Here is a 17,693-nt window from a genome sequence, read left to right as displayed (position 1 = left end):
TAGCGCAGTGCCAGGTGTAAGATGTAATCCCTGTTTAGAGATGGAGTGTGCCAGCTTGGGCTTGGCACTCTTGTGTGGCTTTTGGCTGCTTTGGAGTGTGGCAGAGCTTATTTTATATTTGCCTACATGATGTAGATGCACCGTTCAGCAGAGAGGATAGAGACTTTATTCCTCTCCCCAGGACAGCTGTTGTGTGATCTGATGGTGATTAGACACAAAGTGAAGAACAAGAAATCCCGCAGGTGTACTTTTTTCCCTGGCTTTGTTGTCTCACTTCGCCTTAGAGCTGCTTCATATCTCGAATGTGTGTGTAATTATACAAGCCTTGTATCCTTAGCTTTTTGAATACAGTCTCTTTCTGCTGCTGCCATTTACAAAGTAGATCTGTAACTCTCTCTTGATTGTTTTGATGGGTTTTGAATAGTATTTTGATATTGAGTGGAGCAGTGTATTTCTCCTATAGTGATGAGGCTCAGTTAGTTGTGTCTCATCCTCTATTCCATTACTAGCTCAGAAGGCACAGGTATAAAAGTTTAAGAAACTGGAAATAGAACATTGCTTTACTTCAGGAGGTCTTGACCTGTAACTAAGGCTAATGGCAGCTATAGGAATAAAACTATATAGAACTTGTCAGACAAAAGCAAAGCTTTGTGGTGACTATAGGAACTAATGTCCTGAAAAAAACATGGTGAATTGGGAATGCTCCAAAGCATGTTTTGATAGAGCAGAAAAAAAAAAAAGGCTAAGTAGTAGAATACTATGCAGAATGCTTGAATATCACCCCAGTAAGATAGTCTGGGAATGAAATGCTGTGTTTTGAGGAACTTTAACTTCTGGAACCTTCTTTTCTATGCTTGCTTTAATTACAGTTGCAAACAGTGAAAGCTGGAAAAAAACCTGGTGCAGTCAATTAGGGCACCTTTATAGGAAACAATATGAGGTTGTGCTCCCTGTCTGCTTTTCAATCTGGATGAACCCAAGCCAGCTCTGATAAGAAATTAGGTAGTCACACTAGCTAACCTGTTGTCGTGCAGGACTTAAAACCAGCTGGACTGAAGAAGTGGATATGTGAATAGCTGCATCCATTCACATAGATAAGCCTGCTTTTTGTTTGTATTCAGGAAGAAATTGCCCTGCTCTGCTAGCATTCGCTTTTGCATTGCAATGCTGAGAGCCTCAAGATTTCATAGAGTTAGGTGTTGTGTTAAATATTGCCTCTCTTCTTACAAGTGTAAAACAAAAGCAAAGTGAATTTGGGTGGGTTTTTTTTTTTTTTTTTTTTTTTTTTCTTTTCTGTGGAAATGTGTATGTTCTCCTACATCTAGGAAACAAGTCATTCTTACCACATTTCTTTTATTCTGAATTAGAAAGGATAATTACAGTGAATTAAGCGGAAGGAAGAGAAGCCAGAGATTTACTTTTTATTGGCTTGTTTTATCTGTTTGTCAGCTTAAGTAATAGAACTGACTGATTCTTTTTAAATTGCTTTTAAAGTACAGTACATCTGTAACATGAACTGCCATTCATCGTGCAGTTGGGGGCAGTGGGAAGGTGGAAATCAAGCCCTGGATTTTGGGCTTCAGAATATTATTGGCAGGTGAGGGGTTTGTAGCCATAACACTAGAATGCAGCAGAGTTTGAACTTTTGCGTTGTGTTTAAATCTTATTTTTTAGCATTAACCTTCCAGGTAATTGATCTGGACTGGTAGTCTATTTGAAAGTGATTTGTCAGGAGTAAGTAGGAGGCCGAGAGGGGAGAAGTTCAGTAAAATAACAGAACAAGTTGAGCAAGTTTTGAGTAAGTCTCAGAAGGCCATCTTGGAAAAACTTCAACCTATATTGCTATACAGAGTGTTCTTAATGGAAACTCAGCAGCCAGAACTCCCCAGAAGCTCTGACAACCTCTGCTGTGAGATTGATTCAGGTCAGTTATTTAGTACTTGTTCAAGCATTTAAAAAAACCAAAACAAACCAAAGAACACAAAAAAACAAACGGCAACACAAAACCAACAAACACCCCCCCACCCCCGCAATCCAGTACCCTGTAAAACTTTAAAGTGAGTCTTTAATTTCTGTGTAGTTTTCGGTGTATGCATGCGTTGTGAATGTTTGCCTTGAAAGGAAGAAAGCCATATCCCCTTACTTTTCCTAGTGTAGCTTTGCTTGCTGGAGCCTTCAGTATCTTTAGATGAATGCCAGCACAATTGGCTGCAGCTTGTAACATATGCTGCAGAATACAAATAACAGCTTGGGTTCTTTTTATATCAAACCTAATGGGCTAAGATGTTATTTTATTAGAGATCTTGCAAACAACGTTGTTACTCATTTGGCCACATCTCCAAGCTGGAAATAAGGTCAGTGGGAAGCCCACTGGCTGGTACTGTCTATTAAAGAATGAAGCATGGTTTCTTCTGCCAAGTAAGATGAAGATTGCGTATGAATGCTGGTTCCTGAGGTTGGTATATTCTGCTGGAGATGGTGGTGGAGAGAGGAATATTGAAAAGTGAGCCTTTTCAGGTCTTGTAACCAATGGCTAAAGCCAGCCTTTAGGTCTTATCCATGTTGTGTGTGTTATCTACAGAACTGAGCTTTCTTCTCCTTGTAGACACACCTTTCTTCTAAAAACAGACATGGTTAGTTACACATGTAATTTCTGCACTACTTCAATGATTGTTTTCTATTAGTAATCAAAAACCCGGCTTTTTGTTGTGTTTTGCTTCACAGAAGAGTAAGAGAAAAGGTCACGAATACACAAACATTAAATATTCTTTATCGGACCAGACAAGTGGGGATCAGAGCCCTCTTCCACCCTGTACCCCAACCCCAACATGTCCAGAGTAAGTTCACTTCTATTGTTAAGGTGTAAGTTTTCTGAACTGTACTGACTAATTTTCAGGGACCTCGAATGAGAATGAGTTACCACAGAATCTGCCCTAGACTGTTGCCCTGTGCTTTGCTCTTAAAATAAATTAAGCAAAATAAATTGTCTCTGAATTGCATTGCATGTACAAATATGTTTTTCTCCAACTAGATGCTTTGGACTGTAAATCCTTGTTTCATTTCAGAATGAGAGAAGATAGTGCTAGAGTATATGAAAATGTGGGGCTGATGCAACAGCAGAAAAGTTTCAGATGAGAAGATGTACAGAGACTTCCACGCAGAGGCAGGTGTGTATGTTCAGGAGCGAGTGTGTGTATCCAGCCTGGAGTTGTGGTGTTTGGAGAAAATGCACACAAAACCAAACTATGAGAAGAACTATAGGAAGGACTTTGTAATGCCCAAAATGTGTGTAATCTATCCACCTTAGGGTGTTTAAATTCCAGAAGCTAATTTTGATTGAATTGCATGTACGTCTACCCTTTCAAAACAATGTGGAATATTAGCTTGGTAGTTAGGGCTTTGTTCTTGTGTCCTGACTCACCAGTGACCGAAGTTGGAAGTCTTATTATTCAGGAGACTGAAATCCTGCATGCTAGCAAAAGATGAGTAGCAATTACAGCCTGAACTTTCCACATCTTTTAAAAGTTGCTCCTGGTTGATGATAAGGCTTTCTGTGCATCTAAAGAGATTCAAAGAACACTTAATCTCATGCTCAGCCTCATAAAAGATGTGATGAGCAAAGCTACCGCTGTGCCTGCGTGGTGTGAGCAGTTCATGTAGTATTGTTGTCTTACTAGTAAAAATTAAATCCTTGCTTTTGCTGGGAGAGAAATCTGTAGTTTCTCTTTGTTATATTTTAAATACCTGTTATAATTTTGTTCTTGCAGTCAGGCAACTGAATATATATATATAGGTTATTAGCTGATAAGTTTATCTGATACTTCAGTTAATGGGCTGTGAATACAGCAAAGGAATACCTTTGAATTTAATGTGTCTTTAGTCATTAACTTCTTTTGGATTCTAATTTAAAGCCTTTTGTCATCTTTCCCCCTGTGTTTTTAAAGACTTCAGAAATCCTCTTTTCCCTTTCTGTTTGGTAACTGTAAGTATGTGTCATCCATTTAGTCTAGGGACCTCTCCAAGTTTATACACAATCTCATCTTCTACTTCCAAAGTACCATGCTTTATAAGTTTATAAACCAAAGTTTCTAAGCAAGGTTTGAGACTTTTGGTTGACTTTAAGGCTTTCTTGAATCAAAACTGAGCACTTCTGTATAATGTCAGAGTAAGAAATAACTGCTTTTTTTTTTTTCCTAAATAACTTTTTATTTTCTTCTCCCTTCCTTTCCCAGAACTGAATATGGTTTTTAAGAAGGTCAAGAAAGAGATGGAAGAAGCTTCACATGAATGGTGAACCCTGAGGGCTTGGTACCTTTTTATTTACGGTTTTAATCCTTCAACAGTAGGCAAAACTTAAGACCATCTAAAGATTGTTTATCTCTCTTCTCTCCAATACCTGATTTACAATTGCTCATTTTCCAAATAAAAGGAAATCCTTTCTACAGTGTAGACAACTACTTTGTAGAGTCAGTTTTGAATCTCGCAAACTGTTGGACTGTCATCCATTTGTTTTTTAAATAGTATTTTTGTTTCACAGTATGCCTATTAGTTGGGGTTTTTTCCTTATTTGAGCAGTTGTGGGATTTTGGGGGGGTGGGGGGCGGGGGGTGGTGGGAGAGCAATGATGTGGATAAATCCGTTACACTAATGTAAAATACTGATGGGAACAATACTTGATTGTTTGAAAACAGTGGATCACCAGCATGAATAGAATCAGCTACATGATAAAATTAGTCCTGATACATTTCAAACTCAGACTGAGTTTCATAGGAGTGAGCAGTTATTGATATGAAGGTGCTTTTTGTGATAACTGATGGCTTTGATTACGACTTAGCTGAGTGGCTGGATAGGCTATTTTTGAGTGATTATGCAAGGTAGCCTTTACTTCAGACAAGATTTCTTTTACATGATCTCTACCCAAATTAGAAATTTACTGTATCTCTCATGGGCACAGTGGCCTAGCTGTTTGTGAGGACACTGCCTAGCTGTTTGTGAGGACACTTGTCTGTGTTAATTTGTCTGTGTTTGTCTATTAAGCAAGAGATTGAACTTGTAGAGTTAAGGTATTTTAAAAAGTTGCATGATGACACCTTGACAGCATATTAAAAGCAGTGAAACAAGTAACCCACTGTGCAGGCTGTTACCTTAGTATAAGGTAACCCTCTTCCCCTTCTGTTGGGGAGGTGTAAGTTGTTGAGCCTTCTCGTTTTTTAGTAAGGCCTTATGCTAGTGTAAGTAGCTAAATTAAAGTTGTGTGGGGAAAGCAGTGCATGGAAGCTAGCTATCCACTAAAATTGCCTTAGTTGAAAAAGGGCGGCATGGGCAGCAAGGCCAGCAGGCTTGTTCTGGTTCGTTTCATCAGGCAGGAGTTTATTACCATTCTACCTGAAGTGCCTTTCAGAGCTGCATTGAATTTGCTGTCCCTATTTGATTAAAAAATTTACATCCACCTGAAACCACTTCTGATTGTTGTGAATAAGACAAAGTCCTCTTCTAGAGACTCTAGAACGAAGAACTGCTGTTCAGCTGCCAGTTAATTGGGGTTTTTCACTTTGTTTACTCTGTCCAATTATCTGGACCAGATGCTCCTCTTGAAGCCGTTAGCAGCTGCTTGTGTGCATTAATGGCAGAATTGGTCCCTAGGAGTGGGTACCGGTGGTGTCTTAGCAATGTTTTTCCCCGTGTTTCTGGGGAAGTTCTGTGACTTAAGTGGTGTTAAGGAATTATTGCCATTTTCATACAGCAGGTGCAGATGGTGAACGCTGCATTAAATTGCTGTATGCAAGGGTGCAGGGCCAATGGAATTGTGTTATTGGCCTTACTAGTGAAATTATGCTAAAGCCTGGAATGTAATTAATGCAGCTTTGTGAAAGGTTAAGTGGGAGATTACATTACCTTTTCCTGAGAGTGCTTTGCAAAATCAAATATTTGAACACTTTGTACTGAATGAAGGTGCTTCTTTAATGTTAAGCAGACTTTTGTTACTTTGCCTATTGTCCTTTTTGTCTTTTGAGGCTTTGGGTTTTTTTGGGAACTCCTGTCACCAGCATACCATAATACATGTTTTAATGTCATAGCCTTACACTCTAGTCATAAATACTAGTGCCCTTTCTAGACCTAAAATTTCTAGTCATGATGAGAGAGAGATCTATTTGTTTGGTAGCAAGATACCTATTCTGCATCGCCTGCTTCCTCTCCTGTCCCTATTTACAGCTTCATCCTGCTGAACAGGGATCAGTTATAAGTGTTGGTATTTGTATAGAGCAATTGATGGCAATTAAATATTTGTCTAAAACTTTGTGCAAAGTTAGACAAATTCTACACTTCATATGTTATAGCAAGGTGGAATACGTGTTCAGGTTTGGAGCTATTCTGCACCAAACTGAAAAGTCAGGGGAAAAGTCAAGAGAAAGGAGAGAAGGATCCTGAATGAATCTGAACTCTGTTATGAACTCAGTTAACGTGATGTGTCTTAAAAGATTGACCTGTATAAGCAGCAATCAGTTACGTGGCCAACATGAAGTTGCCTCTTACGACCTCATTTTAGCTGTTTAGAACATGCCGCTGTAGGATTTCTCCCCCCCCCCCCGGAAACAGGGAATTCTTACTGCAGAATGTGTATTAATCCTGGGGAGCATATGGTGGTGGAATGTCAATGAGGGGGGAACAGAATCTGAAAGATTGTGAATAAATACTCCTCTCTTAACAGAAGTGCTAGGCCCTGCTGAATACCAAAGGCGAGACCTTGCAAAATAAAATCTGTCTGCCTTTCATGCACCGGCAAGAGAGGGATGATTCTTAAAGCATTTTTTAAATTATTTTAAACAATGGCTGGGGTTTATGACAGATGAAGCAAGAAGGAGAAATGTCCTTTGGTTCAGGGGAGATAAGTGAATGTGGGTTTCATGTATTTCTAGTAAGTTTTTAGAGAATAAATTTAAAGCATTGGTTTACAAGCTTTTGCTGTATCAATGGAATGGAAAAGGGATGTAGTTCTGAAGTGTTCTGTTGTAGAAGACTTTATACCACAAGGGAAACTTTAACCCAACTCCTAAGGCACAATAATTTATGCCAGCATGAATTTGCTGCAGACTTCATTTACTGAATGTTTTATAGCATACACTTTAATTTCAGCTAACTGTTGTTAGGACTGATTGGTTCTATTAATCCTGACCAAACTTTACTTTTTCCTCTTAAGGTATGTGTTTGAAACATGATTAACTAGGATACGGCTAACGAAATTATAAAACCTGTTTCCTTTTTTTGTTGTAGGGATGAGAAAAATCACAGCTGGTACTAGGATGTGTTGTCAGGTTTTGATTTTCTACCCATAACTTCATTATTTCAAATTAATTTTTAATTTCTCCCTTTTAAATAGTGAAACGTAATTAATAATTTCAAGCCTGTTTATTTATGACATTATTGTGATTTTTTTTTTTTTTATTACAGTACTAAAGACTAATGAAAAAGGATCCTCTTATTAGGTGGAGTAGACCTTGCATTTATTTTTTTCCTGCAATGTATGAAGTATTGTACCAGAGTATTAAATGAAATGTAATATTTTATTGAAAAATTTCTATCCTTTAAAAGGAATACATTTAGGATGTCATCAATTTGATGTGAATCATGTAAATGTTGATAATGCGCTGTTTATTATACATCTAGTGTTTCAAAAGACTCACTTATTGCCTTTTGCCCACATACATTCTGTAGACCATTTACAATTGTCAAAATGTGACATTAAAAGAATAGTTCATGTATAGAAATATTGGTGGTTGTCCATTGTTTTCTGTGCTGGTATTTATGGGTCTTAGTTCAGCTGCTCTGCTAGCTGCATTGTGATTTTTATTGCTGCGAAGCTATATTATTGGAAATAAAAGCATATCTGTAAACCTCAGAACTTCAAAAAAAGGGAAAAAAAGAAATTAAAAAAAAAAAGAAATAAAAATAATTTTCTTAAGATGGTTTGTCAGTTACTCTTTTCCAGCTTGCAGTCAGAAAAGATGGTGTTGTATGGGCACTAATCTTCAAGTCTAGTTCATAGTGTTTCTGAATTGTACTGCTGAGCCCCCTGCGGGATGAGATGCTGTTGAAGAGAGCAGCTGTCCTTCCTGAGAGCCAGTGGAGCAAAACTCTTAAGTATGATGTATATGAGCTTTTATCTTTGCATTCCTACCATCTGCTGCCAGCTGGCTGCCCCGTGGGAGGTTCTCTGTGCTGTCCAGGTACTGTCTCTCCGGTTAGCCCTCCATGGCTTTTGTCCTGGGAGTCTTGCCCTTGCGCTCCTGCAATGGTCAGGTGTCCCTGCTGCCTCCTGCTTTCCCTTTCCTGTTCTACCTCCAGATAATTGACCTTCATCACTTTTTTTCCTGAATTTTGGACATGGTGTGGAACATGCTCAAAATTGGGATGGAGTGGGGATTGGCCTGCATCTTTCTGCTATTAGTGTATTATCAATCAGTTTTAACTAGGGGAAAGGAAGGGCAATCCTGTTCTTTCTCTGTGCACATCACACTCAGCTGCAACCAGTTCTTCTGGGGTGAGAGAGAAAGAAGCTGTTGCTCTCGCTCCTGCTGCTCCTTCCTTCCAGATCTTTCATCTCTTGCACCATTTGTCTTTGGAGCTGTGCTGTTTCCTGAGATCCTTTTATGCCAGCACCATGCAGTGACTCAAAAGAGGGACTGGTGTTTTGAAAAGGAGCTGTATTGTACCCCAGGCTCCTTTCTGCCAGCTGCTGCTACCATACTTCAAAAGCTGTCACAATTTCTGACTCTCTGTAGCACTTGGAGCTAGACACTTCCAAAAATGTATGTCCTACCTGTTCTCTAGGCAGGAGCAGAAGAGCGTACATGTGCCCCTAAGTATTACGTATCAGTCTAATTGTAGGTCCACTAATACTGCTTTTTCTTTCTTAAAGCTGTTGGGAGTGTTCCATTAGGCATGTCATTGCTGTTATTGATTCCCAGGAACTAGGCAGCCTTAGTGGCTTCACTAACATATGAAGGGTTTTTAATTCAAGGAAAGGTTCCGCTAAGCATTAGGTCTCCCCTTGATCCTGGTTTTGGGGCTGAGTGGTAAAAACGCAACTGAGACATCCTGCAGGTTTTTAGGAAATAAATGCTGTATGTTGTAACACAGATGACATGAGCAGTGCTGGTTGCACACAGAGCAAAGATCAGCTGAATTTGTAGTAAACCAAGCTTAATCTCAAGGTGATGGCAAAGCATAGAGATAATCTACTGAAATGCTGGGAAGGAGGCAAAGCCCTGTGGTTGAGGCCTCTGCAGATTCACATACAAGCCGAATTCAAATGAGGACAGAGGCTATGTAGAGCAGCTTGGTTTTAAGGTGATTATCCTGCAGAGTAAGATTTTTTTGTTGTTGTTTATGAACGTGTCTAGCAGTTTGCATCCATCTCTGTGTATAGCAATGGCTTTGTAAGCTGTTTCAGGGTTGGGGAAGGAGGGGGACCAGTCCAATCTGAGAACTTTGACAAAGATTGAAAGCGGTAGGGATGTGGGGACACTTACAGCACCTCCTGCTTTCTCCCAGGCTGCTGTGTTGCGTTTTTGCTTGCCCTGTGTAGGTAAGTATGAATAGAATTTATTCTCGCAGCACTCTCAGTGTGTATACAAGCCTAGATGATCGGATATTACTCAAGGACAAGTTTGTTATTTCCATAAAACCTTGAAACTTTGGCTGACTTTTCTTTAGTACAAACTCCAATGCAGTTAGTGTTTAGGTTAGGTGAATTCTGAAACATGCCTCCTGTTACACAGCAAAATGTATACATTGTACTGCTCTTCTGATCCTGTAAGGAGACGAGCTGAATGGGTCAGGTAAAATGAAGGTGTCCTTCAATCAACCTATTTGCTGTTTCCAAAGAAAACATTTTTCCAGCGCGTCTCTCTTGGCAGAGCTGGTGCAAATCAGGTTCCATTTTCAGGGTAGCAGTTCTTGTTTCATGTCCCTGTGTATTGCACCTGGTTGTGTTTTTTAAGACTTCACATGCTAGTCCCATTGCTTGGGATCACCCTTGAGCCCGTTGCATGGCGCTTGTGCTTTGAGTCTCTGAAGTCTTCCTTTGCCTTGAGCTGGAGCCTGAGGCTCAAATGTGTGTGTATTTTCTTCCCTTTTTTCTTTTGTAATAGTTGGGAAAGATACCTTCAAAGGCTTCTTAATATGCTGATTGCTTCCCGTTTCCCCCATGGAGTAAGATTCAGCATAACAATTCATAGATCAAAACGTTTGATTTGAAAAAAAACCCAGCTCTCCCAACAAATGCCTCCAGGTATTGGAGGGGCTGTTACATTTTTAGTGTGCATCATCTGGACGACTCACTTTTTTCTTGACTACATGCATGTTTGCTCCTAACAGAGGACAGCTCTTTGGATTCTTATGCTGGTGCTTTTCTCAGTTTCCTTATTTGTGTCATTGGATGTGAAACAGGAGGGGGAGGAACTCCCTAGTCTCTCTTGTGCTGGAAATCAGGCTGGAAGATGCTGTGATTCCTTCTAGTCTTTTTATTTAATAGTCCTATGCCTGAGCTTAGTTTATGGTTGTTTTTTCTGGCCGCAATCTTTAATTTTATAGATCCATGAAAGTTCCTTGTATATTTACAACTATGAATGATAGCTAAAGGGATATAAAGTGCTGTGTAAGAAACAGGAGAGAGAAATAATATGTAAGTGGAGGCTTTTTCAAACTGCTTGATCTCATTTTATTTTGTGCACTTAAGGTTTAGTATTTGTAGAGCGGTTGAGTGTCCTCTCGAAGGAAGGGAATGTCTTTGTCCTTCCTGGTGCCTGGGCTGCGGGTATGGAGAGCAGGTCGACGGCTGGCTAGTCAAGATTGATTACGCTCACTGTTTCAGATAAGTCTGACCTCAGGTCCTGCCTGACAGCAGCAATTCTGGCTTGGTCTGTACCTATTTGGCCACCCTGGCCTTCCTGGGGAATCAGTGTCTCCTTGGGAGGCTGTGCTTTGGATACAGACCTGCACATGGGCACGTCCTCCTGCTGCTTTCCCGATGCTTCTGGCATCCTTTGACAGCAGCTGATCATACTTGTAGCACTGTCCTAGTTTAGCATAGCAGAAAGCTGCTTTAATTGGGATATTCTTTGTGTAGGCTTTTGTGCAAACAGCAAACCTCCCCAGCAGTTCTCAGCTGCACAAGCTCTGTGCTTTGCAAACCTTTCCCCCAACAGTGTCAAGATCCGAGTTTTGATGTTCACCTGTCTCCGCTGCAGCAGTCTGTGTTGTGTCCGTGTGCAATCTGCTCCCCTTCCTTCAGTCTCCTGGAGTCCTCTTGTTAATCACAGATGTTTGCAGTGACTTGCATTATTGTAATGAACGGCCTTTGTCAATTCACATTCCTCATGGTTCACGAGCTCCGGGAAATGCAGTACTTCCAGAGCATCTACTCTGGATTGCTCTAGGTGTCCTGCACTAACCTCTGTGTAGACTTCACACTTTCTGTGATTTGGCGACTGCTGTTGTCCCCTAATAAAGAGATTTGACTAAATACTGTATGAAATTTGAAATCAATCTCTAAGGGTTCTCCCACAAGGATCTGTCTGAAAGTTAACCTTTTGATTCATAGCAGCTCATAATTGTACAAATCATCAGTGGCTACACTGAATTTCTATTAGCTTTGGTCCATTTCCCAGGCCTAGATCTGCATAGTAATATCAGTGTCTGGACAATCTGCTCCTAAAATTCAGTTGAATCAATCAAAAGGCTTTGAACGGTGACTTCCATTGCAGAGACGCATTTCTGCATAATGTGGAAAAGCAGTAGACTCTCTTACTCAAATTGCTCTTCCCAGGCACAGGTCACTGGCTGGACTCAGTCTAGATCATGATGCTTTTATCAGAGGCACAAGAAAAATAGGAAGCTGCTCTCCCCAAAATTCGGTGCCTGCCATTGATGAAAACCAGAGGATGGAACCAGCATGTTGCTGTCACCCTGCAGAACAAGTAAGTGTGTCCTCAGGGTGGTTAGCTGTGGCAGACTGTACCTCCATCCTTCCCAAAGGAATGATTGGGGTCCTGTTCCCCGTAGCTATGTCTTGCCCCTTCGAGCATGAAGCCCTTTAGGATGAATTACATGGTCTTAATGGTAACGTAGCCTGGGAAATGAAATTGGGGATGGAGCCCTTGTCTTGCCCACGACCTGGACTTGCGTCACTTTTGCTGTCCTTCCTCCCGGTCAGCATCACTGTCCCTTAAGCTGTAGGACAGGAGGGTCACAGGAAGACTGATGTTGGGAGGGATCTCCCTTCCAGGGGCTTGGAGCCTTTTTTTTTCCCCTCTGTTTCATGAAGGGTGTAGGAAGAAGGGCTGTGGTGGTGGTGGGATTCCTTCCGCAAGGCTTGTTCTCCTTTCTTCGGCCAGTCGCTGAGCGTTTCTGACACGCAGCATGCTCCGCATTCTGGCACGGGATCAGGAACGCAGGGGAGAGGCTTTGTTCCAGTCTCTGCTGCAAACGGGCTGATTGCTGGTGCGTAAGAGCCCGGAGGCTCTTGCATGTGAGTGCTTGTAGCTCGACTGCAGGAGTGTCTTTGTGCTTAACACGTTCGGCTCCTGTGTGCTTTGGGGCAATGGGTTGAGTTAAAACAATTCACCGGCAGGCTCTGGCTCTGCTGAGTTTGACCCTCAGAGATGCGGGGAAATAATAGACTGTGCTGACTTGTCAGGTATATTGTGAAAATAAACACCACGGAGATCTTGGGCCTCGCAAATATTACCCTGGTGGGTACCGTAAGTACCTAGCGTGAGACATTTATGTATGGTTCACCTGGCTGGATTGCTGACTCCGCTCCCCTGGAAGCCCCTTCGCTGGAGCGAGGAGGTAATTTCGTACTCTGGTGCTACCAGACCCAGCGAGGGCTTGCTGCAAGCCCCGAGCATCGCCCGCCAGCTTTCCAGGAGGCTGCGAGCAGCGTTTGCTACAGCATCCTTGTGCCACCGCAGCAGCACGGTTACCCCATTCCCATCACAAAGTCTTGCTCTTACAGGCTCTTGTTTTAATGATTTGCGTGTTAAACGTGAAAAAAAAAAAAATTGAGTGCGTTTGTGTTTTCCATTACTGAGCCTTACTGACCCTGCCTGCCTTCCGTTTTGCTGGGGGGTGTGTTTTCCTCGTGTCGTCCTCAGTGTTTAGCAGTGATGTGCAGGCACAAAACGTGCCCCATGTGCCATCGGACTGGGGCTAATATGTGCTGTAGCTGTTTTATCTCTATTAATAGTTATTTCCTCACGGAGGATTTTTATGCTTCCGTGCACTTAGGGAAGGTTGCTTTCAAATTCTCTTCCTATCACTCACGATAAATGGTGTGTCAGTTCCAGGATAAATAGGCAGGATGGGAAAGGTGTTGCCATAGTAACAGAGGGATTTCAGTGATTGGTATCCATGGCAATTGTTGATAATTCTGAGAGATTTTTAAAATGCTTTATTTAAAACATAATGAGTGCGCTGCTGCCTACGGTGCCGGCGTGGTGGGGAGCGAGCGTGTGTGTGTACGCACACGTGCATGCAGAGGCACACGCGCTTTCGGGAGGAAGCTTACCCATGCATAAGAAAGGAGGGGAAGTTTATTTTAAGGCCATTCGGCTGCTGTGTCATGTGGCAGAGGGACAGCATCAACAGCCCTATTCAACAACCCCTGCCTGCGCGGGGTCCTCGCGGGCTCCTTTGCTGCCCGGCCGGGCTGCAGCCGGGGGATGCTGGGGCTCCTGCGTGGTGGCTGTGGGTGACCCTCGAGGCCAGCCGGCCTTTGGGACGGGGGGGATGCGTGTTTGGGAGGAGGGCGCGAAGGATAACCAGGTCCATCTCACTAGGGTCGTGATGATGGGAGCACTTCTGGAGGTCTGTAGATGGCCAAAAGGCTTGGGGTATGGTGGTAAAACCTGCTGAGAAAACTGGCTTATGCCATGGGGGTGCCTGTCCCCGTGTGGAACGGGGCTTTGAAAGCACAACTACCTTGCCCCTGTTTTGTCAGAGAGGTGATAACTCTCTTACCTCTCCGTACCTTGCTGCAGCGCCTTTGCTTTTACTTCTCCTAGAGGAACGGTCCGGGTGGAAGTCACCCTGCGAAGCAGGAGGGATGCTCCTGGCCCTGTCAGGCGGAGCAGCGGTGGGAAGGGCACCCTGTGCCATCTGGGCTCCGCTTCTGCTCCAGTGAGCCCCGAGCTGGGAGCAGACAGCATGGGCTCCCGGGGATGCAGCTTTACCATCCTGCACGGTCTTGGCAAGGGAAGCACAGCCGCGTTTTGGCATGGGCTGGGAACAAACGGGAAAAAAAATGCCTTTGCTGGAAGCCCTGCGACTGCCTGGGAGCAGCGGGCGAGCTGGGTGGGTGTCCGTGTGTGCAGGCAGCGATGGCCGATGAGCTGGTGGCTTGGTGCTGCCTCCTACAACCCTGTTGTTATTGCAAGCGGAGCAGGAGCAGCTGCTGCCTGCTTCATTAACTGGCCCATCGTGGCAGGGGGCTGGAGCGCTACCACAATAAGTGCCAATTAAACACCTCTCCAAAATGATCCTGGACCAGCCAGGAATTATATTTTGTTAGCAGGCATGGGAAGTGTCAGAAACCTCTTCCTTGGGGACCCGGCCGGTGGTGGCTTGGTTTTTCTTTTGCATCTCCAGGATGCAAATATTTAACCTGCTCACTTGGAAAAGGTCCATGTAAGGCAAACAAGGGCCAGGCGAAGGTCCACCTGGCTCCTTCTGCCAGTGCTTCTCCCCCGCCGGCCAGGAAGGGTTCCTGGGTGCAGGCAGAGCCCCGAGCCCCCGTGGCGGTCGCTGGCTCCCTGCCCCGGCACAGAGGGGGGTCCTGAGCACACCTCTGGGGGTTGTTTTTCGGGGGAGAGAGGGAAGCCCCCACATTTGGGAGGGAAGCTCCCACAAAAGGAGCCCCCCTTTGCTCTTCCCAAAGGGAAGAGCAGCTGGTGAGAGTGCCCGAGCCCTAGTCGTTTGGTTTAATATGTGGAATTTGTCTTTCCCCCTCTTGGTCCAAAGACCCTTTTTCTGAGCCGGAAAAATTCTGCTGTTTTTCACCTCAGGCTTTTCCTTCTGTTGGACAGAGGTAGCACTGGGCTGCGGGGCTGGGTGTTTTGTTAATCCGCCTTAGTCTATGTAGCGATTGTTCATCCATCTTTGCTGGCAGAGATGTCACTGCCTCCTTCCTTTCTGCGCTTCAGGACATTGAAGTATGAAGCGCTTTGTAGGTCCTACAAAATAACAAGTTCATGTGATTGCACTTCGAGCAGTGATCTTGCAAACACTTCTATGCAAGACAAATACTTCCAGTGTGGGAAGCTTTTTCCTTTTTCCTTCCTGAGATTTTTCCTTTGCTTTTCAGCGTGGTTGTGCCAGGGATTAAAAATTATGCTGACATTTTTGTTGGGTTTTAATGGCTTGACTCCCTGCATGCTGTTTTGCACTGAATGCTGTATTTTGTACATCAAACCTTGGTATGTAGAGGGTTTTTTGAGGGCGTCCTGCATTGCAGCCTGGCCTGGAGGCTGCGTGGGTTTTGTGCTGCGATCTCCTGCGTTGGTCTCAGTGCGGTGGTTCCCCATCAGGCTGACACCTCCTGCCACCACCTGATGAGACACCAAGGGTAAATGTTGGGTATAAACAAAACGCATTTGGCCTCGATAGACTGTATTAGTGCTGCTTCACCTGCTGCTGCTTCTGGCCGTAGTGCCTGGCTGATCCCCCACTGCACCACATCAGCTGATGTAATTTTCGGGGGCAGTCACCACCAAGGGCAGTGTTTCGTACCTGGTTGAGATGTTAAATTACTTCGTATTTCTAATGGAAATGTAACCTCGGTTTTACGTCTCGGTGCCCACAGCAAGTAGCGCCGAAGCACGTCAGCTATTGAAAATGAAAAGATCCATAGTGTTTTTAGGATGGATGGCTGAGCCCTGCCCATGCTGGTGGGAGAAGGGAGAGATCTTAAGCACCAGAGCAGATGGAGCAGAGGGGAGAGCAAAGCACCCGGAGCTTTTACCCGGCAGAGGTGCTTTTTCTTGGGAATACATCAGCTCTGGCACACGCTGAGAGCTGGGGTTTCTTTTTTTTGTCATTTGGGGCTGAAAAATGAAGTGTGTGCTAGTGATCATTACAACGTCCACCGAGTTTGTTAAAGGATCTTTTTATGAGCCGATTTGCACAACTCCCTTTCCAGGCTGCTAGGCATGATAAAATACTGCCGTTCGGCCTGTCACAGGGATAATTGGTTGGCATTATGAATCATAAAAGTATGTTCCCCCCTGGAATTTTATCCTGACATTTGATTTAATTTTTCTTGACATCATATCCATTATATTGCATTGCCTTGCCCTCGATAGCTGAATTTGCATGCTGGGAGTAAGGACCAACAGGTTACTTAAAGAGCAAAGCGGCTGTTAGTGGGAGCGTTTGCTCTGTCCGGAGGAACTTCTTTCTAAATGAGCTAAAACGTTATAAAAGTGCCAGTGAGGAAGCAGGATCCTCCCTCCTGCTTAAACCTGCTGGCAGGAGGAGAGGCGGCTCTGCTTTCTGATGGGGACGTGATGGGGCTGTGTCTGAAATGGGCTCGTGGGGCAGGAAGGAAAAGGCACTGGGTTTTTGTTTTACCCAGCCTTACTCAATATTTCTGTGCTTTCAACACTCCTGAAGCAAGGAGTTGGGGTAACTTCCATGCTGGCCACTGGAGATGTGGAGTAGATGCGGTGTCCTCCATGCACCGTGCTTTCCCCGGGATCCTCCTGGCATACAGTGACACCGTTGGCATGGTCGTGGTGTGGTCTGCAGCCCACCATAACTGGGGAGGATCATGCCGGGGGTGAGCCTGGGTACAGGATCAGCTCTTTTCCCAGTTTAAAGCCTGTGCGATTGCAGGTCTGGGGACATGCAGTGATGCCACTGCGAGCGGGTTTGGCTTGCTGGCGGTTTAACAAGCTTTGTGCAAGGCCCTGAGCACCCTGGCATAGCTTTGAAGGCAGTCACCTCCTCGAGGACCCTCGAGCCCTCCAGTCACCCCTGCCACTTCCATTTTGGCACGACTCTAGATGGGGACCCCCCCCATAAGCATCCCCAGTTGGGGCTGGGATCTGCCGCTCCGGCGGGTCTGCAGGCACCCTCCCTCCCTCCCTCCTGGCACAGGCGCTTCTCATGCAGACTGGTAATTAGCACAAATGTAGGATCCTATTAATTGCAGCAATTGTGATGTTTAGATTTCTGGGTTAATTGGTAATATCTGGTGTAACATTTTTTCCCTCTGGATATTTTTGATCACAGTAATTAACCTCCCCCGTTCGGAGGAGCAGACATTCATCACTGTGCTCTCCGGCAGCCCGCAGCTGGGGTCCTGGTGGGATCCCTCTCCATGGGTGCCGTGGTGGGCTCTGTGCTTCAGGGTAGAGACTCACTGCAGTGCGTCCCCTCCACACATTCATCTGACGTATCCTTGGAAAGCTCAGGAAAGCAGAGGCCGTGCTGGCTTGCCTTTAAACCAGCAGCAATAAAGCCGCTGTTAATGATGCGTATTTTTAGGAAGTGGCTGGATCGTTACAGCTGGCTTTGCTTTCTTATTATTTTTGCAATGACAAATGGGAAACGGACATGGGACTATGAGTGCCAAACATGGCTGCCTAATCATGGTGCCCTTCCAATTCCCGCCCCCCCTCCCCCCCCGTCCC

At 44.2% G+C, this 17,693-nt stretch overlaps 1 protein-coding gene across 6 annotated transcripts in view; it reads left to right on the top strand.

The window, feature by feature from the left end:
• PTPN11 (protein tyrosine phosphatase, non-receptor type 11) overlaps window positions 1–17,693 on the top strand; it is a 46,550-nt gene that overhangs the window by 23,200 nt on the left and 5,657 nt on the right. For 2 of the 6 annotated variants that reach the window (XM_010582103.1, XM_010582104.1), the window contains exons 14-16: window positions 2,725–2,837; window positions 3,066–3,167; window positions 4,233–4,575. In XM_010582103.1, coding sequence (XP_010580405.1) covers window positions 2,725–2,837; window positions 3,066–3,135 — 183 coding nt within the window. In that variant the 3' untranslated portion in view covers window positions 3,136–3,167; window positions 4,233–4,575. Of the gene's footprint in view, window positions 1–2,724; window positions 2,838–3,065; window positions 3,168–4,232; window positions 4,576–7,449; window positions 7,952–17,693 lie in introns of those variants that run through there. The other 4 variants (XR_775297.1, XR_775295.1, XR_775298.1 and 1 more) reach the window with 4 other exon arrangements.

Source organism: Haliaeetus leucocephalus, unplaced genomic scaffold, assembly GCF_000737465.1.
Source record: "Haliaeetus leucocephalus isolate CR32 unplaced genomic scaffold, Haliaeetus_leucocephalus-4.0 Scaffold840, whole genome shotgun sequence".
Lineage (NCBI taxonomy): Eukaryota > Metazoa > Chordata > Aves > Accipitriformes > Accipitridae > Haliaeetus > Haliaeetus leucocephalus.
This window is presented reverse-complemented; position numbering and strand designations above follow the sequence as displayed.